The sequence below is a fragment of the Oryx dammah genome, unplaced genomic scaffold (assembly GCF_014754425.2).
Source record: "Oryx dammah isolate SB20612 unplaced genomic scaffold, SCBI_Odam_1.1 HiC_scaffold_29, whole genome shotgun sequence".
NCBI lineage: Eukaryota > Metazoa > Chordata > Mammalia > Artiodactyla > Bovidae > Oryx > Oryx dammah.
The window spans coordinates 51,011,162-51,038,826 of NW_024070213.1; the positions used below are offsets into that span (position 1 = coordinate 51,011,162).

The window sequence follows — 27,665 nt, forward strand, 5'->3', positions numbered from 1 at the left end:
TAAATCCAGATAAAACAGTAAAAGACTTCATTCTAAGGTAGCTATGGGGAAGCTCTTCTTATTTAACTAAAATTCTTTGGGTGGCTCAAGCCCACATCTTGATTCTTTTCGGGGGGGAAATGGAGAATAAGCTCTTGAACAATCTTCAGGAAAGACTTGATAGGAGTCAACAGTTAGACTTGTTTAGAGCTCTCCCACCCTGAGCAGCTGTTGTTCAAGTTCAGGGAAGGAAGTCTGTGGAGGACAAGGGCAGCTGTGACTCCCCGCCTTGTTGTGGGGTGGCTCTGGTCCAGGTTGTTCAAAAGCTTGTTGAAATTTAGTTGTTCTGATTAAAACCAGCTGAGCCAAAAAGTTGCAATGGAAATAGGAAACCCTGATTTTGGACTTCGGGCTTCCAGAACTGTTGAGAGAATAAATTTTTGTTACTTTGAGTCACTTGTTTTGTGGTAACTTGTTATGGCAGCTTTAGAAAATGAATATCCCAGGGTAGCAATGGTCAGTGTGGAAATTCCCCCAGGAACTTTGGTTTGTATTCAGTGAAATAGGACCTCAGGCCCCCCTGCCTCTTCATGAAGACGGAAATGCCTTTACAACAAGGCTCCCGTGTGAGACTCTCCCCGTCAGTTCCCTCAGCATCATGAGGACGGAATGGTCAGCTCTGTGAGGGCTCTTTAGGGTCCCCTTATTGAATTCCCTAGTTTCCTTACCAGTCTCATCTGTCTCTTTGTTTCATCACATCGATGGGGCAGGATTGGGATGATAGAGGGAGGTATGAGGACTCCCCTCAGCGTGTAGATCCGGCCGTTTCTGGCAGCGACCTCCATTTCTTCCAGTGGCATGCCATTCACCAGAATCTGTCCCTGGAGAGAAACAACACCATCTTTCTGCCTGAGGAGCACTGGTGGCCCCCAGGCAGATCCGAATGGTGGCAGCTTCTTGAAATAGCCTTCAAGTTCACTTAACTTTCTGCTGAGGGGAGGATTGTGGTTAAAAGGGCTTGGCTGACAGGGAAAGACAAATCTGTTGAATGAATTCTCAACTGATTCTAAGCAAGGATGTCCTTGCAGAAATGGTCCTTGCTGGTGCTGGACTGGGGAAGAGGTATAACTATTTCAGTTCTGTGATATATTTGCTATTAGACCTTGGGCAAACTGTTTTACCCCATGGTGAGTGAAATGGAGATCCATTTGTTCAGATACATTGGAGAGACTCTACTTTGGGGTCTCAGGAGATACCAGTGAACAAACTCAGACAAATTCCTGCTTATGTTGTAGGCGAGGGAGCAGAAAAGGAACAAATTAGCAAAGAATTCTGATCTCTACTTTCCTTCCAAATCTCGCTGGGTGATACTAATGGCAACACCATCCTTCTGGTGGCGCCAGTCAGAAGCTCAGGAAACATCTCTGGCTTCCTCTTTCCTCATCCCCCATTGGATCCCTCAGCAAATTCTGTTGGTCTCCTTCAAAACACCTTCAGAATTCAGCCACTCCTTGCCAGGTCTCAGCTACCACTCTGCTCTCAGTTACCATCATTCCATTTAACTAAAAAACTTCAACACAAATTCAAAAGGTTATTTTCCACTTACAGTTATTAGAAAATAATGACTCCACTGCCCCGGTTGAATAATACATCCTTAAGCCTATCTTATGCCCAATAATGTGTACTTCTATTCTGCCCCTTCCCCTGTCTCCCTGCTAGTCACTGCCCCTCTTCTCTGAGTGATCACATTCCCTCCTAAATAATCTCCCCGGATTTATGTCTGATCACATCATTCCTCTGCTCAAAATCCTCTAACGGCTTTTTATCTCTTTTAAACTAAGAGCCTTCATCCTTGCCCTGAGTTTTTAGGCCACGTGTGACCTGACCACACCTCTCCTTCTCCCTCTTACCACCTGGACCTCCTCCGACCTCACTCCTCTTGTCCCTCTGTTCTGGCCCTGAGGACCTTGCTGTTCCTCGCTCAGGCCGGCATGCTCCTTGCTTCGCGCTTTTGCACTCTGTTTCCTCTCTCTGGAGTACTCTGCCCCCAGGTACTCACGGTGCCTATTCCTTCATTTCCATCAGGTCTTTGCTCACATATTTTCTTCTCCATGAGGATTTCTTAGACACTGTATCTAAAATGTCAGCCTCATTCCTACTTTCTATTTCCCATCTTTGTTTTGCTGTTTTTTTTTTTTTTACCTTAACACTCACTACTCTGATATAGGATGTATTTAATTTGCTTACGATCTATCATCTTATTTACCAGAATGAAAGTTCCATGCAACCAGGGACTTCTATCTGTTTGTTCCAAACTTGAGGGCATAGAATGATCCCTGGCACATTCTTGGCGCCCAACAGAAACTTGTTGAAAGGATGAGGGGGCATCACCATCACCATCCATGGTGAACCGACAGGGGACACGATCTCTCTGCTGCCAGATTTCTGCTAATATTACAACCCTGGGAAGCTGGCTGAATAGCACTGTCTCCTCTGAGTTTCTTACATAGGTCACGTTCCCTCCCACCTCAGGACCTTTGCACCTGCTTTGCCTTCTGCCTGGAACTCGCTCCTACTCATCCTCTGAGGCATCATGTCCTGACTGAGGACTTCTGGAGCCCCAGATCTGCTGTTTACTCCTCTTGCTGCTTCTGCTGCTCCAGAGCCATCTTAACCTCCTCATGGGAGCCCTGTTACAATTATAACTAAATAACTAACTGGTCACTAGTTAGTTGCGTAAGGGTTGTTTTCCTTGCTGGAATGTAGGCCTGTCTTTTCCACATCTTTATCCTTGGCTTCTAGTTTAGACTCACACACTTGGAGTTGCTCAGCAGATATTTGCGGAAAGCCATAATGAATGAATGAAGCAATCACAAAGAGCTGAAGCCTGTGAATTAGCGTTGAGGTAGGATAACCCGATGAACAGCCATAAGCAGAGGAAAAAACACATGTGAGCAATGACACCAGAGACAGAGTTTTCACTTACGTTGTTGGTTATGTTAAATCTTATGATCTGGTTAGCCATGCTCCTGATGTGAGGGGTCGAAATGAGGGTGGCCACTTCCAGCTGCAAGAACAAGAGAACAATAGAGATACTGGAGCAGTGCCCAGAGCCTTCACTGGAAAAAATAACTTGAAAGTTTATGAAATAAGTGATGGGAGCTTTCTGCAATGGGTTTGGAAGTGTTCTTAGATGACAGGTTCATTATTCACATAAGCATGCACTCAGAGCTAAGGTAATAAATAATTGTCACACATTCTCTAGCACTAAAATATTGTAATTTAAGACCAGATATCTTGAAAACAGGGGAAAAAAATAGGGCAGGAAAGGAGGGCCAACCTGAGTAAATGGGACAATGTGGTATCTGATGAGTTCCAGTAGCTTCCGAGATCCCTGCAAAGGAATCAAAATACTTCTTTAAGTCATTGAGGAAAACACAGATTTCCCTCTCTTGTGTAAAATTTCTCAAGTGACTCTGGTCACTTGGTCAATAAAAATAAATGACCCATAATTTCTCTTGGGAAATCCAGGGTGAGAAAAACCCCTTCCCCCAAATAACTAACACTTTTTGTGACAGGCAGGGGCTGTTTCCCATATGTTCCCATTATGTGCACCTCTCATTTAGTCCTCCCAACAGCTTGTGAGGTGGGGATACTACTGACTCATTTTATGTGTGATAAGTCTGAGTTTTAAAGCCATGTCCAAGGTTGCAAAGCTATTTATAACTTAGACTATAAGCCTGAGAAATAACTCAAGGTCTCAGTTACTCTGCTCCATCACCTTTCTCAATGTCTAAGGCTACCTTCTAGATTTTCTAAGACAGCCTCAGTTTGTGATTCTGTTTCACTCACTCCATAAATAACTGTGGGCTCATCAGGCCATGTACTGGTTATTTAGGAACATGCAGGCCTGTTAGGAATATGTGACCAGGACTCTTTCTTCTTCTCTGTTCTATGGTACATGTTCATCTCCCTTCAAGGTCCTTTCCAAGGTTTCTCATGCTTCAGGAAATAGAAAAAGAGTCTTGGGACTCTAAGCAGGATGAGCAGTCCCTAGAGGGGTGCCCTGGAGACAGTGGACATAATTAAGGAGCACAGGGGCCATTCTCTGGGGGAAGAAGGCAGTGGCAGTCGACTATGGGATGACTGTAATCTTCCAGCTGAGTCAGAGCCGGGGGTTACAAGCTTCGAAGCCCTGAATTCTGCTACTTCGGTGGCACAGCCATAGCTACTGTGTCTTGGAAAGGTAAAGGATCACAAATCGAGATCATAATAACCTCCAAGAGGCTGACCAGCTAGGGACATGTTTCAACAGTGTGAGGTCCCAGGTGGAAAGAAAGCCCTGCTGAACCTGAGTTCCATTCACCCAGCTTCTTCTCTGCACTTTCCCTTGGCCCCTATGCCAGCGAAATTACCTGTAAGCAGAGGGACCACATATCCTCGTTTGTCTAGAACAACCCTGGTTTATAGCAATCATCCTGGCAGCCCCATTCACTTTCAAAACTGTCCTGGTGTGAACACTTGGAAGGCCACTATATCTACAGGTAAACAGCATTAAGCACAGGGCAGGGTGACTGGTAATAAGAATGTTGAAATTGACTACCAGCTGGCCAGCTCTGGAAGTGATGGTTTCTGTAACCCTGGTTCTGTTACCATAAGACTTTGAGCAAATCACTTAGCTTCTGAGTCTTAACTTTCCCTGACAACTACTTTATGGAACCTAGCAGTGAGGACTCGCAGGCAGAAGCAATGCCAATACAAGCTTGAATGCTCAGTGGCAGAAAGGGTGGGGAAAAGCGGGGTCCCCTTGAAAATATCAGACCAAAGTAGACCTCAAACTCCTAGAGGGCAGGAACTGGGTCTGTCTGGCTTGTTAATCACTGTGTCCCCAGTCAGCACAGCAGGATCTGCATAAACATTTGTGCCAGCAAGTTATTAAAGGGAGGAAGGAAGAGGCCCTGAGAAGGTCACTGAGCTGGACCTGGGAATCTGAGTTTAGTCCTGGTTCTTCTGTGTGACCCTGAGCAAGCATCTCATACCTCTAGGCTTCAAAATAACAGGGTTGGTTTGGACCCCTTCCAGCCCTCTATTTTATAGGAAAGACTTTATCAGCTGGATTATCTACTTCTAAAGCCTCAAGACTTAATTGGCATCGGACCCATTCTATAGGAAACTGGAGAATGAGAGGGACAAAGGAGTTGATCAGCATCACTCCACTATTGTCTGAACCTGCCACTTATCTGGCTGGGGGCCATTATCCAGCCAGAGTTTAGTCCAGATGGCTTAGATCCACAGGATTCACTTATAGGTGATGCTGTCGGAGAGCTTGTTGGTGCAATGCATTCTTTCCTTTATGTGGACATTCACTTCCTACTTGCTGTTTTAGGTGAAAAAAAAACCAAACAACAAAACTGAGTCGTTTGGTGCCAGAGATGGAAAAGGAGAGTTTTTCTACCAAATAGTGACTACGACCTTGGGCTCTGTAACTTCACCTCGTTTTGTCCCATTTTGCTCACAAGGTCTTTGTGAATTGGCAGGGGCTGGCCTCTTGCTCCCGTTGCTTTTATTTCTATCTAGTTCAGTGATGAAGTCATACCCTGGGGCTTGTGATCAGTAGGCATGGTCTCTGCAGGGATCAGATCGTTCAGGACTGAAATTTTGCTTCAAGGAGAAGCAGAAAGATAACTGGGAAGGAAACAAGGCACTCCCAAAGCAGAATTGGAAAACATCCTTCTAATGAAACCAGTCTGCCTTTCATTTCATTGGCCTAACTGATGGGGAGCTTATTGTCTCTCGCTGAGGCTCCTCCCTGAAGGTAAAGCAGAAGGATGTCATTAAGATTCGTGGAGAAAGAGGGAGCTCCCTATAGGTTGAGGAATCTTAACCCACATTGGCTCTGGACCAGAGAAAGCGGTAGAAAAGATGATTCTATTCCTCACCTAGAAATTGGAAGTGGAAAAACAAGTTGAGACTCAGGATTCAGAGACTTGAAGTTATATGTTCTTTGTGAGAAGTAAGATGTTGCCTTTGAGAGAAATGAGATTGAGAGCCAGGAGCAGTGCTGTGCTGTTAAATCCATTCTATGAGGAAAAAATAAGCCCTGATTTATAGTACTGGCCAGTTTCCATGGTGTCCATATTCTTGCCAGGGACTGAGTTCAAGCTACTGATGTGATTTCACTGAATGGAGCTGGGAAGTTGTTGTTGCTCAGTTGCTAAGTCGTGTCTGACTGCAGCATACCAGGCGACCCTGTCCTTCACCATCTCCCAGGGCTTGCTCAAACCCATGTCCATTGAGTGAGTGATACCATCCAGTCATCTCACCCTGTCACCTCCTTCTCCTCCTGCCCTCAATCTTTCCCACCATCAGGGTCTTTTCCAATGAGTCAGCCCTCTGAATCAGGTGGCCAAAGTAATGGGGCTTCAGCTTCAGCATCAGTCCTTCCAATGAATATTCAGGACTGATTTCCCTTAGGATTGACTGGTTTGATCTCCATGCTGTCCAAGAGACTCTGAAGAGTCTTCTCTAGCACCACAGTTCGAGAGCATCAATTCTTTGATGCTCAACCTTCTTTACGTCCAACTCTCACACTGGTACATGACTACTGGAAAACCAAAGCTTTGACTACACAGACCTTTGTCGGCAAAGTGATGTCTTTGCTTTTTAATATGTTGTCTAGGTTTGTCTAGGAGATGGGAAGAGTTACAGTCTATTCTCGAGAGCCTGAGTGAGGCAGCCCCAGTCACTGCTGGAAGGAGTTACAAAAAGAGAGGAGGTTCTCGAACAAAAGTGCTTGACAGAAAAGCAGCAAGGTTGACTTTTTCTATTCTAGCTAAAAGGTTTTAATTTTAAGTTCACCTCATTAGGTTTCTGAGAACTCTTTTATTCTTATTAAAAAGTATCTGTATCAAAGAAAAACCATATAATCTCAGAATTTTAATAGATTCCCAGGGGAGAATTTATTACTTCTTGGGTTTTAAAATTAAATATGAGTATGAGTTCTAAAGAGAAGAATAAGAGTTTTCCTATAATAGCTAGGTTTCAGGAAACCTGAGTGTGAATCATATTTTTAAAATAGCATCCTATTTTAAAGGCACTGGGAAATATGACTTTTTCAATGAAAACCTGTAATAGATCTCTAAATATGTTTAACATCTGCTTGTAATGTAAGAGATTACCTTCTGACTTATTTCCTTGATACCTGTTTTTTTTTTTTTTTAATGCAAAGTATTCTGGATGCAGGGCTTCTCAGGTGGTGGTAGTGGTCAAGAACCCATCTGCCAATGCAGGAGGCAGAGACACGGGTTCTATCCTTGGGTTGGAAAGATCTCTGGAGGAAGAAATGGTAACCCACTCCAGTATTCTTGCCTGGAGAATCCAAAGGACAGAGGGGTCTGGAGACTACAGTCCATAGGGTTGCAAAGAGTCAGATATGACTGAAATGACTAAGCATGCATGCATTCTGGATTCGGGATATCCTTGTAGATACCTGAAAGTATTCCAGAAAAGGATGTACCCATGTGACCCTCTGCATCATTCAGGCAACAAGTTTCAAGTGCCAAAAACAGTGTGACTTGATATCTGAGTTAGAAAGCTGGTGCTTACCAAACTGTCTATTTCCAATGACATGAAATCAGAATTCTTGGGGTGAGCTTCTATAATCTATTTAACAAGTTCCCTGGGTAATTCTCTTACTTAGGTTTGTCTGTGCTGGATCTTTGCTGCTGCACAGGCATTTCTTGGGGCAAGTGGGGGCTACTTTCCAGTTGTGGGGGGCAGGCTTCTCGCTGCAGTAGTTTCTCTTGCTGTGGCTCCCTGGCTCTAGAGCACAGGCTTAACAGTTGTGACACAGGGGCTTAGTTGCTCTGTGGCACGTGGGATCTTCCTGGATCAGGGTTGAACTTGCGTCTCCCTCACTGGCAGGATTATTTACCACTGAGCCACCAGAGCAGCCCTCCCTGGGTAATTCTTAAGCACGCTGAAGTTTGAGGATCACTCCGCTAAGAGATTCAGTCCCCCAGTGTAATCAACCCTGATCTATGCGAGGTCACAAGTAGTTTTGCCCCATTCCCAAGATGGTGGCAGGACCTCAGGGCACTGGGAAAAAGCTTGTGGCCTTTCCTATAATTTCACTATTTGGCATTCTAATAAAAAATTCCATAATTAGCTAACCTTTTTTTCAGTTGGGCTTCCCTGATAGCTCAGTTGGTAAAGAATCTGTTTGCAATGCAGCAGATCCCGGTTCGATTCCTGGGTCGGGAAGATCCACTGGAGAAGGGATAGGCTACCCACTCCAGGATTCTTGGGCTTCCCTTGTGGCTCAGCTGGTAAAGAATCTGCCTGCAATGTGGGAGACCTGGATATGATTCCTGGGTTGGGAAGATCCCCTTCAGAAGGCTACCCACTCCAGTATTCTAGCCTGGAGAATTCCATGGACTGTATAGTCCATGGGGTTGCAAAGAGTCAGACACGACTGAGCAACTTTCACTTTTCTTTTCCATTTAAGGCTGTTATTCCTGAAAGAGGAACCACTTTAAATGGTGCCCATTATTTTTACCCAAGACTGAAAGAGTAAAACAAATCTCCTTTCTTGAGGAGGACATGCGAGAGTTGAAGGTTTATGATGTATAAGGAGAGGGTTATTGTGGAGAGAACTGAAAGCCATAGAAAGGAGAGTTGGGAGCCCCTAAAATAACATTCTTTTTTACATTTAAACTAGACTTGACCCAGAATGCCCTGCCAGGCTTCGTTTTTTAGATGGTTTTAGAGTTGTAGGGAACTTAAAATTTATGATTTTGCTATTGAGAAATCTTAGAAGAGAAAGGACATAGACTGGTCTTATAGTGACATGGAACTCTACTGGGGAGATGGTAGCCACATCTAGGCTTAGTTCCAGAGCACTAGTTCCAAGCACTTGTGATTGATTAATGATGTCTGCCTTGGTTGCAGAAATGTAAGTGGTACATGTGCTACTTATTTGCTGTCCTTAATTTAGAAAAAGCCTGTGTAGGTACAGACGGAAGCAGTGGTGCTGTCATGATACTATTAGAGTACTCAGGATACAATACCTCTGAAGAAAGGAGGTAATCAAGAGTGCCATCCTTCATGTTATCCAATGCTTCATCACTTGGAACAAAAACAGTGTATGGTCCACCAACCCCATCTTCATTTAAAGCATGTCCCACATTGGTTTTCTGCATTTAAGAAATGAAAATTTGTATCTTTAACCTATCTCAGATAGATATATGAATTCCCCAGAAAGTATTTATAATTGATACCCCCTGCTAATTTTATCATACCAAGGTCTAGACATAAAAAACTTTCTAGGAGTTCATGAAAAGCACATACCTCTAACAAAGATCTGAACTTGCTGTATCTTGGTTGTAGCATCGTCATTATGGTTTGCTGAAGAGAGACATTTTGCTTAAATTTCAGTACAAAAAATGGAAGTGGTTTAGGAAACAGCTGCTCTAACATGAAAAGACTGATGACAGGATTTCGTGGAAGTGTGGACATCTATGGGCTTCCCCGGTGGCTCAGATGGTAAAGAATCTGCCTGAAATGTAGGAGACCTGGGTTTGATCCCTGGATGGGGAGGATCCCCTGGAGAAGGGAATGGCAATCCACTCCAGTATTCTTGCCTGGAGAATTCTATGGACAGAGGAGCCTGGTGGACCACAGTCCATGAGGTAAAAGAGTCAGACACGACTGAGTGACTAACACTTTCACTTTTCTAATGGAAAGCTACGGAAAGCTAAAGAGGAAAGTGGACATCTATAAAAGGATCTGGCTAACCACAATACATTATACCCGTGTTTCTGGTGTTTATTTAAACAGTGGTTCATATCTGCATGTTCTGAAAGTCTTTGCATGCTGAGTCACTTCAGTCATGTCTGACTCTTTGCAGCCCTGTGGACTGTAGCCCGCCAGTCCTGTCCATGGCAAGAATACTGGAGAGGGTTGCCATGCCTTCCTCCAGGGGACCTTCCCAACTCAGGGATCAAGCCTGCATCTCTGATGTCTCCTGCATCTGGCAGGCGGGTTCTTTGCCATCTGAGCCACCTGGGAAGCCCCAAAACAGTCTTTGGCCATCATCAAATAGATCAGAGGGAATGAATGTTACCACAGGGAGGATATGCCTTCCTCCACAAGGCACAGGGATAGATTTATGTGACAATTGCTCTGAGTTATCGGGCGTGTCTAGAAAAAGATCACACAATCAACCTCTTTCCTACACTTGCTGCTGCTGCTGCTAAGTCACTTCAGTCGATGCCTTTCTCTTTCTCGGTGTCAGAATTCTACTAAAAACAGAAATACTGGCACATAGTGCTGGCTTGCATTTTCTTCATGAATATGAGTCTCTAAGGAACAAGGGACGGTGGATTTGACTTGACATCACTTTTACCTGAAGTTCTCACCTCAGTATTGCTCTCAAATGTGGGCACCACCTTGTCCATGGCTCTGTCGAGGATGTGCAAGAGCCCGTTGGAAGCAAGTATGTTCCCTTGTATAATTTTTACCTTCTTTTTGCCTCCATAGAGTTTAAGCTTTAGCTGATTGTCCTAAAACACCAAGGAAAAATAAAACAAAATTAATGTGTGTCCTTGAAAATCGAGCACTGGATTAGAAGAAGTCTTAAATCCTTGGGTTCTGTCATTTATTGGCTGTGTGATCTTGGGTAAGTTCCCTAACCTAAAAACGTGGATGATGGTTTCTGCCACACTGAATTCACAGGTCTTTCCTTGAGCTCAAATGAGACAACACACGAAATCACTTCTGACTATCAATGATTGCTAAATGGGGAATAAGGAATTACTGTATAGTCTCCCCCCAAAAGACAGCAAGCTACAAAGGGACCCCAAACTCTTCAATTTAATGTAAACTCATTCCTTACCTACTTTGGTGTTTTGGACAGAAGAGGCACACAATAAAAAATATGTGCTGGATGAATAGGTAAATGAATGAGTACATGTCCTTGTGAGAAAGGAAACCACATCTTCATCCATACATCCACTCATCTATCCATCCATCCATCCACCCTTATACACACAATACAACATACTGGTTAAGGGTTCAGGCTTTGGGGGACTTCCCTGGGGATCCAGCGGTTAAGAATCAGCCGTCTAATGCAAAGTGTGCAAGTTTGATCTCTGGTTGGGGAACTAAGACCCCATACGTTGCAGGGCAGCTAAACCTGCACATCACAATGACGGAAACTCTGTGTGTCATGACAAAGATCCCACACACTGCAACAAAAACCCAGGGCAGCCAAAAAAAAAAAAAAGTTACAATGATTCACGTTTTGGGATCAGGCAGACCTGAGTTTAAATCCTGCCTTTGGACCTTACTGTGTGACCTTTTAGTTTTCCCACTGGAAAAATGTCCACGGGATTGTTGTGAGCCTTAAATATCACAAACAGAGATTTACCCCAGGATCTTGCATGTACTAAGTGCTCACTGATCCATCAACTATTGATATTTGGTGAAATGCAACCAGATAGGTCATAACCACCCCCCAACCCCATCCCCCACCATGACTCCCTGTTGATTGACCATGTGCCCTTCAGCTCAATAAAGTCACAAAAAATTATTTTAAAAACAAACAAAACAGAATTAATGGCATTAGGAGAGATGGAATGTTGAATTGGAGAGGGTGGATATTTGGCCACCTAAAACAAATAATCCATTTCCTTTTCTAAGATGAGTGCTGATCTGGCTTTGTGCTGATGCTTCTAGGAAATGGGTTTACTGTCAGTTTTCTCCTTCCTGCTGGCAGTCAAATGATGGTTGCCTTGAAAACTAATTCAGACCAAGGCAAAATCACTATACAATCCCATTTCTGTTAACAGTCCATCCCCTGCGCCTGACCCTTTCCAGTGTTGGCTCTTCGTTTTTGCCTTATGTAAGAAAGTACTGTGACAAATGAGGAACAAGGAAAGAAGTTCTTCATAACCTTTCATGACCCCTGGACACCAAGAGAGAGCCCGCTGTGGCGATCGACTCAGTGGACACTTTGGTTTGGGGAGTGAAGATCAAAGAGACCCTTACCTTATCTTCACTGAAGATCTCTCCCGACTTTCCCGTCAAAGTATAGAATGTGTCTGTGTTGTTCATTTGCTCAGTGCTCATCTGCCCAGCAATTATATGGAGCTTCACAAAGTACTGAGCAGCTTTGTTATCCAGCAAAAACTCTTTTACCTGAGAAAAGAAAGCTGATTCCTTCCATCTCTATGGTGGTTTGGAGGAGAAAAATGAGGTTTGGGACTTAGGCTATGACTCCTTCATCATCAAGAACATCAAAGTGAGTGTACAACTTGAGTCTGGGCTCTTTCAAATACAGATGACTTTCCCAGAGTTAAAGTTCCCTGGGCCAGGTCGTAAAGGGGGCAGAAATTTGGAGAGTGGGAGGTGATACATGGTACGCTCTCAAACTCTGGGGCATGCTCTAGCAGGGAACCAGTGGGGAGCACTGGAGCCAGAAGGACCAAGGTGAGTGGCAAGAGTCAAGGAATCAGTCATCTTGAGCCCAGGAATCCGTTGGGAATGAAATATGAAGTTGTTTAAAAACACGGGTAGAGTGGACAAATAGAGATTTTGAATAAAAAAATTAAGAATTTTTAAATCCACTGGACCAAATGGACATTTTGTCAATATTATATAATCAACAATCACTCAACAGAGACCTTTCTTAATCCTATGTAAATTCAACCTCTGTATTAAACAGGCGATCACATGCAGAGTGGCTAGCCCAGGCACCTTCCACATCCACTAGCTCTCCTACCCCACAGGGGAGATGTGAGTGCATCTCCAAAGATTAACGACATATTCATCTTGGGCAGATGAATGGCGGTGGCATATTAGGAGGAGACAGTCTGAAACTCTCTGGGTGTTGATTTAATTCAGCACACATTACAATCACAAAATATCTTGGATTAAGATAAACCAATTCCATATAAATCAATATGTTCACTCTCTACCACTCTCTACATTAAACCATATCTAACTATGGCACTGATACTATCACAATGGGACACCTCCACCAGGTACTATGGGTTTCACTCCCACTGGTGGACATTATCTGAGATAGTGGCTGCTCACATTGAAGACTACACTTCTCTTCTAGTTTCCTCTATCCTTGTTGCCATTTATGGTGATTTAAAAGAAACAAATACCTAGCTGGTACTAAGTTTAATTCTTCCTGTGGTGAGTGAGCAGTTTTGCATAATGCATATCTTATTTAGCATGTGACCGCAGTTGAGAATCTTTAGGGATTACCCTTGAGGGGTAATGTTTGGAAGAGGGCTCTGAGGGGTCTTGTAGGGAGCTGCAAATGGTCTTGCTAGATACATGGACATACACTTTGTGACAGTTCATTGAGTTGTGCACTCCTAATCTGTATACAATCCCTAATGGTGTCATATTTTACAAAAAGTTTACAAAGGAAATTGCCATCCTTGTCATCAGTAGATTTAATTTTAATGGAGGTTTCCCACTTTAGATAAAGAGGATACTGTCTACTAAGATTTTTTTTTTGCCTTAGCTCCTATTTATAAAATAAAGTTATTTTAAATACTTACATTGAATCCTTTTAATCCCTTGTCTGTTGGCAACAGCACCGTAAATGGTCCCAGGTTACTCAGTGGCCAGGCATAGGCTTTGTCTTAGGAGTCGAAATACACAAAGAAAGAAAACAGCAAATGGGTCAGTGGCACATGAGGAGTTAAATCAGGCAATGGCCTTTGTGGTCCACTTAGACCTTCTGACTCCCGAGTTTCTCTGTTCTAACTGGTGTTGTTCAGGCCCTCGAGGACGTGAGATGCTAACAATGTGAAATGTTCCTTACAACTGTGTGATTTTTCCCTGCAACCACAGTCTTGGCTCAAAGATACCCTGGGATGAGAAGCTCTGTGAGGGTCATGTGACAAAATCATTAGCTACCTCCTGCCCCTGTGCCTGACTTTTTGAGCTGTCACCATCTTAGTGAGTAAAGATGTAGCTCTTGTTTCATCCAGGAGATGGAAGAGCTCAGAAGAGCCTTACGCTTGGTTTAACGCTTTGCAGCTGCCATTGTGACATGCTCAATACTTTCTGAACAAAGAGCCCCTGTCCTTTCATTTGCACTGGGCTCTACCAATTTCATAGCTGGTCCTGTTTCCATGCTCCTGGGGAGCTGGGACAGCAGGCTGGGCTCTGTGCTCTCACACAGGAGGCCACGTGTCCTAGCGCCTTGTAGACCAGGCAGGTGAAGGGTGACTGGGCTTTGCCCAGAGAAATGCCTGAGGGTTTGTACAGCCTGCAAAGGACACTGCCCCCTTTGTCTGCTCTCGCTGATATTCTACAAGCACAGAGAGGAAGGAGAGAGATCCCAGAGGCCCACCAGTGATGCCAGACTGCCCATAGGGTGTCTTGCAAAGAGCAAGCTGTTTGTGTAGGATGCATGTTATTTGCCTTGAGAACACAGCCCCAATCCATGCAGAAAACTTTCTTCTCTGTCTGTGCTCTTTCTGGGAAATTGTGCTTGCTGACTGGTTAGTTCTAGAGACTGATATTTTAAGGATTTGGTTGATTGCTCAAGCCCATTTTCTGTTGATCAGCAAAATTTGTGTCTTGTTGAAAATCTTGTCTAATGCTGTAATCGGCTCTATTTATTTCATTCTTATGGGAGGGAGGGGTAATGACCTCTTGGGGGCCTTTGGACATGCAGGAGGGTGTTTTTGGCTGTCACCTTGTCCAGGAGCTGGTGGAAAATGCGTCACTCTAGATTGTTAGTGGTTGGGGGTGGGAAAGGATGCTAAACACTGAGCGATGAGTGAGACGGTCGGTCACATGCCATCAAGACTATGCCCCACATTCAAACAGCACCTCCACTGAAGAGCATCAATACCGCCTGCCAGTATCGCCTGTCAACATTGTTTCCCATCTGGAGGACCCATAAGGTCAAGGGAAAGAGGATGGTATCCATCCTGACGTCTGTAGCTGCCTATCTCACTGCTGTTGCAGACCTATTACTCAGTGGTGACCCCAGGACCTTTGCCTCAGCTGCTGTACTACTGGATCCCTTGGCACTAACTCCTGTCTCCTTGCGACATCTGTCTGTCCATTTCCTTCCATTTGCCCTTCCTAGAAAGGGCTGATCCTGCTAGATAAGAGGCTTGCCTATCCTGCACACCCCTTTCTGAGTAATTGTGTGTCTCAGATGTCCTTGCCCACCAGAAGGCTGTCTTTTCTGTAGAAATGTGCACCCATGCCTGCATACCCAGGAGAGAGATGAAAGAGGTCAGCCTTCCTTGCCATTTTCCTCTGGGTTCGGTGTTTAATTCTCTGAGTCGCTCCATGATGTTTCCATAACAGGTTGAGCCATCGCCTATGTAACCTTTACGACAAGTGCATCTACAGAGAGGGTGAAAACATATTTTCAGGGTCCCAAAGTCACTGGATGTTGAGATCATACAGTTCAAACCTCTCACTGTGCAGAAAGGGAAGATGATGCTCAGAGTGGGACAGAGACAAGGCCGGAAGAGTGGGATGAACACAGGTGAGCCTTCCTAATGTTCTGGTTAACATAAAGCAGCCCACAAGAAATGGATATTTAATAAATTATGAGTGTATATGTAAACATTGCTTCCCTGGTGGCTCAGATGGTAAAGAATCTGCCTGCAATGCAGGAGACTTGGGTTTGATCTCTGGGTTGGGTAGATCCCCTGGAGAAGGGAATGGCAACCCCCTCTAATATTCTTGCCTGGAGAATTCTATGGACAGAGGAGCCTGGCTGGCTACACTAGATTTCTTTGTATATCTTTGTTTTCAATATTTTTTCCAAGCATGAGCAAGAGCAAACTCAGGGAGATAGGGAGGGCCAGAGAGGCCTGGCATGCTGCAGTCCCATGGGTTGCAAAGAGTCGGACATGACTTAGCAACTGAATAACAACATGACCAAAAGCCCATGTACATCAGAACCATTAGGACTTGCTATAAATGTAGGGTCTCGGTTCCTAATGCAGAAGCACAGAATCAGAATAAGCTGCTGAAGCTGGCCTCAAGTAAAGAGTCAGAGCTGTGGACCTGCTTGAAAGATTCTTCCCCTCCTCTTCCTTTCTGAGATCTCTGCTCAACCATCCCTTCCTTGGGGAACCGTCCTTGATTTTCTATTCCCTCCCCCCTTGGTACATCATTTCCCCATTAGTGTGCCATGAAGCCCATGGCACCAGGTGGCTCTTTTCTGCAGCACCAGTTCCAGTTGCAATTTTATCCTCATCTGAGTGGTTATTTGATTAAGATCTACTTCCCCTTCTGATTTGAGAAAAAAGTGAGGACAAGGGCAATGTGTATATTTATTCATTCTCATAAACCCAAGATCCAGTGCAAGCCTAGGCCCATAGTAAGTATTTAATGAATAGTTGTAAAATAAACAGAAATACGTAAACAAGGGAAAGTCACAGAATTTTATATAATAGTTTTATAATAGTTTCTCACAAAAGAGAAATGAAATTAAAGATGTACTAGCAGTGGTGTCCTGGTAGATGTTAAACACCCAAATCTCCAGAGGTAAAAACAGCTCTGATTTGCAGCCTTTGACAATTTCCATGGTTCACACTCCCACCTTGGCCAATCTCAAACTACTGTGACACTAACCAGCCAGCAAGTTCCTGAGAATTTAATCATCGGCTCTCAGGACTCAATAAGCCCTGGCTTTAGCAAACCACTGCTCCCTAGCAAAGACTGGTTGGCGGCTGGCTGAAATTGGCAAGGTGCTTAGGAAGGTGACATTCACCAGGATCTTGGCGATAAGTGAGAAACAGGAGATGGGGAAGAACAATTCAGAGAGGAGAGATGCAAGGGTGCTGTGAGCAAGCATACCACAGGTATGACTCATGTGTAGAACAATTCCAAAGAACAATTAGACCTTGCTAATCCAGTTATGTTTCTAAATCAGTCCCATGGCACAAACATCTTCAATGTTTGCTGAAAAAATGTTTCTGAACAAATCCCTTGCTTGGATTGCTGCAATGACTCCCTAATTGGTCTTTCTGACCTGAGTTTTCCTCCCATTAAGTCAGTCTTCCACACAAGCTCTGGGTGGTCTGTCCTAAAGGGCAATCTGGCATCTCTGTGCTTAATTCTCTCAGGGGCTCCTTTTGTCTACAGCAGGGGTCCCCAACTCCCAGAATCTAAATGCCTGATGATCTGAGGTAGAGTTGATGTCATAATAATAGAAATAAAATGCACAATAAATGTAGTGTGCTTGAATCATCCTGAAACCACCCCAGTGCATGGAAAACTTGTCTTCCATGAAACTGGTGCCTGGTGCCAGACAGGTTGGAGACTTCTGATCTATGGGATATAGTTTGAGTGCTTAGCAGGCATGCAAGACTTCAAAGAGGGGAATCTTGCTTGTGTCTCCTTCCTGCTGTTCATGCAAAATCCTAGCAACAATTTGCTTTTTTTTCTAGATTGTTCTGTTCTTCTTAGGTGGGTGTCCTGCCAGGACCATTCTCATAGCTCAGGTGTGACCTGCTCTGGGCAGCCTTACCTGACCTCCCAACACTTTCCCCACAGAAGCATCCCGTCGGTACCTCTACCACAACTGTTCCTACCAGAATGGCGTCATCAGGTGTTTCCCCTTCTGCTAGCTGGAAGCTCTCCTAGAATCTGGATCCCACCTTATTTCTTCTCCTTGTATTCCAGCACCTGGGACAGTGCCTCATTGTTGAATCAATTATTTTTGAAGTACCTACTGAAATCTAGAAACTCTGCTAGGCGAGAGGGCTATAAAGAATAACAACAGATATCTTGCTCTTTTAGCATCATGTTGCTAGAAATGAGCCTGAAAACAAATAATTGATGACGACATGATAAAGATTACTTAACATCTTTGGGCCCCAGTTTGCTCATCTGTGAAATGGGTTTACTAACAACATTAGGGCTATTGACAGAAGAGATAATGCATGGGTCATCTTCTGTGACCAATGCAGCATGATTCAGAATATTCTGCATAGACTGATTGCCACATTGAGAAGGCATAGACCAACAAATCCCTCTTCTGGGTGAACTAAATTACTGATGGCCCCATATTTTATCAACATCACTCAGCAAGTCTTTAACCTAGGCTTCGTCCCTGTTGAGGCTCCCCTGGTAGCTAAAGAATCCACCTGCCATGCAGGAGATGTGGGTTCAATCCCTGGGTTGAGAAGATCCCCTGGAGAAGGAAATGGCAACCCACTCCAGTATTCTTGCCTGGGAAATCCCATAGACAGAGGAGCCTGGTAGGTTACTGTCCATGGGGTCGCAAAAGGGTCAGACATGACTCAGTGACTAAACAATGACAAAAACAACTTCCCAGCTGAGGATAGTTTTCTTTTGAGGGGGGAGTCAAGGAGATTTTTTAGTGACACACAGACCCCTAACATTGATGATTAGTTCCACTGACATTCTAGACACAAGTTTTAATGCAACTTCTATTTTTCTGATGTTCCAGTTTCATTTTTCTATTTTATCTTCTCAAATACGGAAGAAAGAAAATGTTTAAAGTGTTCTGCTCAAGTTTTCTCAGAGGATAGTACAAAATGTGTAAGCTGGCCAGTGCTGCGGTCACTGCCAGAACCTGGGTTTCAGCAGAGGACGTGCTCTGCGGACGTGTGTGTGCCTGTGTGTAAGTCTGGGAGGGGTCTGTGTATGCCTGTGTGTATGGAGCTTTCTGTGTGCCAGGTTCCTCTCAGAGATGGGTGCATGCAATCTTATTTAATCCTCATCACAGCCCTGCTTGGAGGCTAAAGATTTCCCCTTTTGTGACAGAGGAAACAAGTCAGAAATGTTAAGGGAAGTGGCAGAGCTGGGTTTGAACCCAGGGGTTCTGACACCCATGCTCTTTCTCTTCCACCCACAGAGTGTACAGATCCATTTACTTGCCCAGAAAGAACACAGTGACCATCAAACCTGGGAAAAATCCACCCATTCAAGACCCATCTATGAAAGGTATGCCAGAAGAAGCACAGAAACTGTTCTATGTCTACCGTGGCTCTGAGCTCTCTACAGCAGAATGGGCTCTTTGCAGATGGGGGTGACAATGAGAACCGAAAGTAGCCTCGAGATGCAAGCCTCTGCCTGGGAGACAAAAGACTTGGGTTCCAGCCTTAGTTCACCCACTGATAAAACAACACAGCTGGAGAGGAGTTTCCAGAATATTCTCTCATGAATCTTCACAACAACGGTATGAAGTAGACATCACCACTCATTTTAAAGATGGAGGAACGGACGCCAGAGAGACCACACCATGTTCCCAAGGTCATGAATCTGACAGACACCAATGCGGAGGCTTCAACCCAGGTCTTTAAACTCCAAGTACCATCTTCCCACCAGATGAACTGCCCCTGTCTCAGGAATTTTCATGCAAGTAGTTTTTACTCACAGTAAACCCCTTCTTTTGAAACCTGGAGTCCAGAAAACACCACTTGGGTCTGTTCACATTCCCCAGTTTTCACTTTCACTTTCCCCTTGTTTTGCATCACTGACAAGCACTGTTTCATAAAGGACACGTGCATTAGAGGTCAAACTCCTGTCACTGCAATGGACATTCATTTTCCCAGTGGCAATGGCTTCATTCTCTCATGCTCTGACCACTTTACACCATGTTTTCAGATCAGGTCAATATTTCAGGGTGTTGTCAAGATCACTATCAAGGAAATCATTATTGAACAATTAATTGATTATACAAAGACGTACTGAGCCTCTACTATGCTTCTTGCATTGTGCTATGTGGGGGTGGGGGTGGATGCAAGGCTGAATAAGACACACTTCCTGCCCTTCAAGGACATTTCAGCATTGACTGGCCACCACCTCCCCCTCTTGGAAAGACCGTGGTGGAACTGAAAAGACTTACTTGGTTTGGCCTGGTGCGATGGTGATGCAGTCTGCATGCGTGTGGCAGGGGTTGTTAGATTCACACAGATCGATCATACTGCATCCCACTCCAGGGACAAAGTTGCGGTAATGTTGCTTACATTCACAGTAAGCCTTCAGCAGATGGGAAGAGAAGAACAAAATGGTTTTCATTAGTCACTTAGGCTGACATTCTTAAATTCCTGTCTTTATCCTGGCATGCAAACTGACTTGGGGTAGGTCTAAATTAAAATTCATCAGTGTATCTAAAATTGGAAATCATGTTTTCTCATCTGTTTGGAAATTCATATACTTTGTAATTCACCTTTTAGTTTCCTGGTTTGCTAACCCTGGGCCTCCCTGGCACCATATTTCCTGCTTTTAGATTTAGATGGTGGAGATCAACATTCAGATGTATTATTTAGAATAGTGGTTTTCAACTGGGAGTCTCAACCCAAGGGACCTTGGTAATGCTTGGAGACATTTTCGATTGCAACAACAGGAGAAGGGGCCAGTGGCATGAGAGGCCAGGGTGCTGCTAACCATGCTGCAATGTACAAAACACCCCTTACAACAAAGAGGTCTCAGGTTCAGAGTATTAATTATGCCCAGGTTCAGGAATGACTTGTTCTGGAAAAATGAATGTGAACAATGTTTCTGTGTGAACGATGCTTCTAAGACTTGAAAATATGCCTGGGGACTTCTTCTTCTTTTTTTTTTTTTTTAAGGGACAAGGTATATTTTTAATCTCACTCCCAAGGTACGGGGCCTTGATTCACAATGTAACATGACTTTTCCCACAAGGGATCTCATTTAGAAGATGGGAATTCAGCCCTTTGAATGTCTTGCCAACCCGCCTCAGAAATCAATAGCAGAAATGTTGTGAGACGTATTCTTTTTCTTAGACATGAGATGCGGTGGATTCTTTGCAGGGCACTCTAGAAGCGTCCCCGGGGCGTGCAGATGAGACTGCTGGGAACCTGTGGCTGGTTTGTGGTCAGGCACTGAGGCCATTCCTTTCACTCAGGCAGCTGTAGTTTCCTGCATGGATGGATTTCCTCCACTGGACACTTCACGTGCAATTAGGGTTGCAGTAAGTGAAGTGAAGTCGCTCAGTCGTGTCTGACTCTTTGCGACCCCAGGGACTGTAGCCTGCCAGGCTCCTCTGTCCATGGGATTTTCCAGGCAAGAGTACTGGAGTGGATTGCCATTTCCTTCTCCAGGGGATCTTCCTGAGTCAGGGATCGAACCCGGGTCTCCCGCATTGCAGGCAGACGCTTTACCCTCTGAGCCACCAAGGAAGATCACATAGCTGCAGTAGGCACCCACTATTTGGTGGGTAAATGAGATATTGGGGAAAGGTCTCTCTTATTTGGATTCTGCAGCAAAGGTCTCCTGACCAGGCTGAATTTTACCTGGCAAGGTCATGATGTGATTTAGAGAAAAACATATGGCTTACTGCAGGGCATCTTCATTGCTCCCTATAAATCTGTCCATGCTGCCCAACATTTTATCAGCATTTATCTTTTTGGGGACAGTTTTTTGGTCCTCAGAGTCCTCTGTCACTTTGAAAAGACATTAGAGAGAATGGAGGATTGTGAGCGAAAGTCAATTACATATTCACTTAACAGTTAATGATGAATTTCTTAGTCAAATTTGAGTCATATGTATGTATTTTGTCAGTCATCAAACAGGACGGGGATAGAAGAGACAGTGAAGTTTTGACTAGAAAGCTGGGCAAGGGCAAGTTCAGAGGGTAGATTAGGGCTCACTGAGGTTGACCCCAAGCACGTGGGGGGTCTGGCTGGGGAGGAAGCCCAACCTGAGCATGGAAAGGGAGAAGTGGGAGGCACAGGTGACAAATTACACCCCAGCACGGTTTGACCTTCGGCGGGTGGTCCTACTCCTGTTCGCATCAGTTCCAGACACCCTTAGCTCACCTGTCCAGGCCCGTTGTATCTGCACACCGTGGACTCTGTCGGGCAGTTTCCGAAGTTAACCTGGCAGGGGTCCACCGGGAGGCACACCTGGCCGTCCCCGCGGTAGCCTTCTTGACACGTGCACCTGTGCTGATTCGGTCCCAGGTAGGTGCACCGAGCATGAGGGTGGCAGATATTTTGTGAACACGGATTGATGGCTGGAGAAGCAATGACCAAACAAGGTGGTTACCACATGCAGGGAAGGAGAGGGGAAATCAACCAAGTGAAAAGTGAAAGGCACTCAGTTGTGTCCGACTCTTTGCAACCCCATGGACTGTGTAGCCCGCCAGGCTCCTCTGTCCATGGAATTCTCCAGGCAAGAATACAGGAGTGGGTAGCCATCCCCTTCTCCAGGGTATCTTCCCAACCCAGGGATTGAATCCAGGTCTCCTGCATTGCAGGTGGACTCTTTACCATCTGAGCCACCATGGAAGCTGCACAGGCAACCTAACAGTTTCAAGAGAGAGTAAAACACATTTCATCTTATCTTCTGGATCACCTCCACCTACCAAATAGATTTATATATGCCTTGCAGGAGTGATAACTACCAGTACTGTGATGATGTATTATTATGCCATGCTATGTGTGGATTTAAATATAAAGTGGCATGAAAGAAAGCACTAACATTTATAGAATTTATAATATGTACTGGCCCTTTTCTAAGCATTTGACATATATGAACTCAATTAAGCCTTATAATCCTCTAGGGTAGTTACCACTATTATGCCCATTTCATAGACAGGAAAATGGAGGCACAGGCAGATTCAAGAATTTGTCCAAGGTCATGTTGTCAGTTAACAAGCAGATCTGGGATTTATACACAGATGGCTTGGTTCCAATAGCATGTTCAGAACCAATTACAACCTCTCATGAAGTGAAAGAGCATGGAAAGAAGGGAGAAAGGAAGAAGCAATCAAAGTACATTCTATCTTAACACTGATTCAGGTGATGTAAAGCAGAAACATATATATGTTTAAGGGACCAAACCTGGGTATCCTGCATTGCAGGCAGATTATTTACTGTCTGAGCCACTAGGGAAGCCCTGGAAATCTATAGGTACACTTTGATAAGAGGAGAAATGGTCATTTATTGAAGAGCTACCACATGATGAGCATTTTGCCTAGAACTTTTAATATATACCATTCAACTGCACAGAGAGAAATAGAAGTGTTCATTGTGTTAATATTAAGAAGGCTGTGAGGCTTTTTCTGATGAGGAATCTAACCATCTTAAGGAATAAACCTGCAGGATGGAGGTTCTACTCACGCTCGCAGTGTTTGCCATCGCCCTTGTAATTGGGAAGGCATTTGCATTCTAGCTTCATTTCCTCTTTGCTGGAAGGTGAGCATCTGGAATTTTCTGGGCAGAGCAAGGATGCACATTCCGGGATGGCTGGAAAGGAAGATTGTTGAGGTTATTGCATTAGTAGTATAACCAGTTCTTAAAAAAAAACAAAAACTCAACAAAAACAATATTTCCTATTATTACAAAAGTGACCACAGATTCCTTGTAATAATTAAAAAAATACAGAATTTGTAAAGCAAAAATTAGCTGTCTTCTTAGTCTCATTCTCCTATCCCACTCTCAAAATAATCAATGGCAAAAACCAATATAATACATTTATATATAAGATTTTTTTTTTAAACAAAATGGAATCCTGTTAAAATATTTAAGGACCTAAGTTTTAATTTAACATTATGGAGGTATTTTGGAGAAGGCAATGGCACCCCACTCCAGTACTCTTGCCTGGAAAATCCCATGGACGGAGGAGCCTGGCGGGCTGCAGTCTATGGGGTCGCTAAGAGTCAGACACGACTGAGTGACTTCACTTTCACTTTTCACTTTCATGCACTGGAGAAGGAAATGGCAACCCACTCCAGTGTTCTTGCCTGGAGAATCCCAGGGACGGGGGAGCCTGGTGGGCTGCCCTCTATGGGGTCACAGAGAGTCGGACAAGACTGAAGTGACTTAGCAGCAGCATGGAGGTATTTAAGGATGTACTTTGATCTCTAATGACTGCATAGTATTTTATAATATATCAATAGATGGTGCTTAGATGGCTTTTAAAAATGATAAGGAATCTGACATCGGAGCCAGCTTGCAAAGTAAACAATTTGGACTGACACAGTTACACGGATGCTGCTAGAAGATATGACATGCCGGGGTCAGAGATAAAGGACAGTTTATCACTCACATCAGGAGCAGTAGCCAAAGGGTCAGCATTTTTGGACCAGTTCTTCCAAGCCCCAGTTCCCACCAGGCAATGGGAAGAGGGCCAGACTGAGACCTGAACAGGTGTCATTACAGAAGACGTGCCCTGACTTGGGGAAGTGAAATGCTGTTTTGTTTGTTTATCTTTAAATAATAGGCAATGTTTGAGTTAGGGCCTGGGTAAAAGATAGAAATCACACAATTATTTAAACAGGGAAAGTTTTAGTGTAAAGATTCATGAACAGATTAAAAAGGCCCCTGAGAGTTAAAAAGAATTGGAAAGAATAAAGGGAGAAAAATAAAGAGCCATCACTCCTCTTGGGTTAAGATCAGAATAAGTCCTCCTCCCTCCAGAGCTGAGACACAGATGTCACTGGAAAGGACAGGATCTTGGTCACTTCTATAGTGGAGAGGTTGCTGAGGTATTCGACGGTGAGACTTATTGGACTCCATCCCTCTGGGGCTCCAGGGAAGGTCATCCACAGGGAGGTGCTAAGCTTTAGGGCTCCCTTGGTGCCTGGGCAGGCTGCTCACCTCAGGATGTTACTGGAAGTAGGAGCTGAGAAGCCCATGCTCTCAGAAGCATGGTGCACTCCTGTGTGTGAGTGGGGTGGGGTGGCTTCAGGAGCCAGCTGTGTGGCATGAAGGTGGGTGGTCAGTTCTCCAGGTGGCCAGTCCTGTGGGGCCCCTGGTTTGGATGGGGCTGAGGGGAGGGTGTGCAGAACAGCACACCTGCTCCTGAACTGGGGCACCAGCCTCAGTGTCCACGACTCTTGGTTGATGCTGCTGCTGCCTGAGTTGATCACCAGGCAAGGTAAGCAGATATCAAATAGTGGAGCATCCCAATCTCTGCAGGAAGCTAGTGCTGGGGAAACTGTGCAGGGCTGAGCAGTGTGCTAAGCCAGAAACAAGACGAGAGAACACCCTTCCTCCTTTGGTGTCCCTTTAGCGCCCTCTATTGGTGAGGTTTCACATCTTGCTGGCAGGCAAATGAGAAGTATTTCAAAGCCTACTTTATATTCACAGAGCAGGCAAGAAGGGTGAATTTGAAGCTGACAGGCAATCCATTAACAGGCAGTAAGTGTGCCTGTATTTGCTCCCAAGGGAGGTCTTATATCTTCCAAGGCTGTTCGCTATGCAGACACCCTCAGAAAGATGTTGGAACAAAGGGTAGTCAGTGTGTTACCCTCAGTTCAGTTGCTCAGTCATGTCTGAATATTTGCAACCCCATGGATGTCAGCGCCAGGCCCCCCTGTCCATTGCCAGCTCCTGGAGTTTACTCAAACTCATGTCCATTGAGCCAGTGATGCCATCCAAAGATATCATCCTCTGTTGTCCCCTTCTCTTCCAGTCTTCAATCTTTCCCAGCATCAGGGTCTTTTCCAATGAGTCACTTCTTTGCATCAGGTGGCCAAAGTATTTGTGCTTCAGCTGCAGCATCAGTCTTTCCAATGAATATTCAGGACTGATTTTCTTTAGGATGGACTGGTTGGATCTCCTTGCAGTCCAAAGGACTCTCAAGAGAATCTTCTTCAACACCACGGTTCAAAAGCATCAATTCTTCGGAGCTCAACTTTAAAGTACAACTCTCACATCCATACATGACTATGGACCTTTGTTGGCAAAGTAATGACTCTCAAGATGTGCACAAATGTGAGGTACACATTTGTCTACCAATACTGGCTGGCTGAATCAAAAATTCAGAGAGAGTATCTTACATTTAGGTCTTTAATCCACTTTGAGTTTATCTTTGTGCATGGTGTTAGGAAGTATTCTAATTTATAATAGCTAGGACATGGAAGCAACCTAGATATCTATCAACAGATGAATGGATAAAGAAGCCGTGGTACATATGTACAATGGGATATTACTCAGCCATAAAAAGAAATGCATCTGAGTCAGTTCTAATGAGATGGATGAATCTAGAGCCTATTATACAGAGTGAAGTGAGAAAGAGGAAAACAAATATCGTATATTAATGCATATATATGGAATCTAGAAAGTTGGTACTGGTGAACCTATTTGCAGGGCAGCAATGGAGACGCAGTCAGAGAGAACTGACCTGTGGACACGGTGGGGAAGGAGGCGGTGGAGCTCATGGAGAGAGCAGCATGGAGACAGACATACTACCGTATGTAAAATAGACAGCCAGTGGAATTTGCTGTACGACGCAGGGAGCTCAAACCTGGTGCTTTGTGACAACCTGGAGGGGTGGGATGGGGTGGGAGGTGGGAGGGAGGCTCCGGAGGGAGGGGACATATGTGTACCTATGGCTGATGCATGCTGATGTGCAGCAGAAACCAACACAATATTGTAAAGCAATTATCCTTCAGTTAAGATTAAAATTTAAAAAATTCATAGAGAATATCCCCTCACCTCTTCCATAAAGTCAAATTGTGGCTGGGAAGGGGCTGCCTTTTCCAAGTCACATTTTCAAGCCCCCCTTTGCATCCAGGTGGGATTATCTGACTTGCTTACGCTGACGGGATACTGGGCATCCTATGTATCATTCTAGACTTTATAAGCAGATCTTTCTCTACACTCTGTCGCTCCTTCTGTGGCTCAAAGCAGAGCATTCTGAGGTTCTATAGACTGACAGACACACACAGTGGAAAGCTCTGGATCCCTAAACACCATGTGGTGGGAGCTGGTATCAGCCAGGAACACCCACGTCGGACTGCTACCTGAGTAAGAAATGAACCTCTGCAGTGTTAAGCCAGAGCATCCCCCAATTCTCAGGTCACAGTGTCCTTGGTGTTTCCGTGCCCTTCAGCCTTGGCTCATCGGTGCCCTGGCAGATGTTGCCGGGTGACTGCACTCCCATGCTGGTTTGGCAAATCAGCAAACTTCTCCCCTATCAAGCGGGCTGCCACCACACCTTCTTCAACACGATTTGAACCCAGTCTTGGGAATGGCTGTTGCCTTCTCTGTTATGCCCCATCAGCCCTGTGGTTTAATCTGTGTGTTTATAGCCACTCTCCTATTACTAATTCTTTACATTAAACTTCCCCTGTTGCAATCACCCTGTGACCTCTATCTCTTGCTTGAGCCCAAGGGGATCAATTGTGTAGAGAATTTCAGTGGCTTGAGTACCACCCAGCCCTTCATTATTTTGTGAACTTTGGTGAATCATTTAACCTTGGTGAGCCCCCATTTCCTGCTGATGTGCTCTGCCTTTGAGACCTGTAAGTGAGTACATGCCTCATCTCCCTTACAAGGGACCTAACTGGCTGCAATGGCCCCAGCGTCTTCCTCTCCACCCCATCTTCACTGCCACCAGCTTGGGCCTTCCTAAAACGTGGCTGCAGCCATGCCACTGTGTTGCTCCCAAACCTTCTGGGACTTCCCGTTTTCCAGACTCTCTCTCCCCTCTTCTTCCTCCCCTACCTCTCCCCATCTCCCTTCCTCTCTTTTTGTCCTCTTTCTTTTTAAATTTTTGACGATATTCCAGCAAAACATTTGATGCACATCACCCACCTAGGGCCCCAGTAATGAACACACATGTGAAATGCATACATCTGTGTATTTGATTTGTATGATATATTAACTGTTAGTCGCTCAGTGATGTCCTACTCTTTGCGAACCTCATGGATTATAGCCCACCAGGCTCCTCTGTCCATG

General features: G+C 44.7%; 1 protein-coding gene across 1 annotated transcript in view; it reads right to left on the bottom strand.

The window, feature by feature from the left end:
- Positions 1–27,665, bottom strand: part of STAB2 (stabilin 2) — a 167,785-nt gene that overhangs the window by 107,829 nt on the left and 32,291 nt on the right. The window contains exons 7-18 of the mRNA XM_040234847.1: positions 23,100–23,225; positions 21,795–21,991; positions 19,856–19,989; positions 15,236–15,369; positions 13,557–13,639; positions 12,028–12,177; positions 10,398–10,541; positions 9,328–9,384; positions 9,048–9,173; positions 3,320–3,373; positions 2,966–3,046; positions 708–860 (exon numbers count right to left, since the gene is read on the bottom strand). Coding sequence (XP_040090781.1) covers positions 708–860; positions 2,966–3,046; positions 3,320–3,373; positions 9,048–9,173; positions 9,328–9,384; positions 10,398–10,541; positions 12,028–12,177; positions 13,557–13,639; positions 15,236–15,369; positions 19,856–19,989; positions 21,795–21,991; positions 23,100–23,225 — 1,439 coding nt within the window. The remainder of the gene's footprint in view (positions 1–707; positions 861–2,965; positions 3,047–3,319; positions 3,374–9,047; positions 9,174–9,327; positions 9,385–10,397; positions 10,542–12,027; positions 12,178–13,556; positions 13,640–15,235; positions 15,370–19,855; positions 19,990–21,794; positions 21,992–23,099; positions 23,226–27,665) is intronic.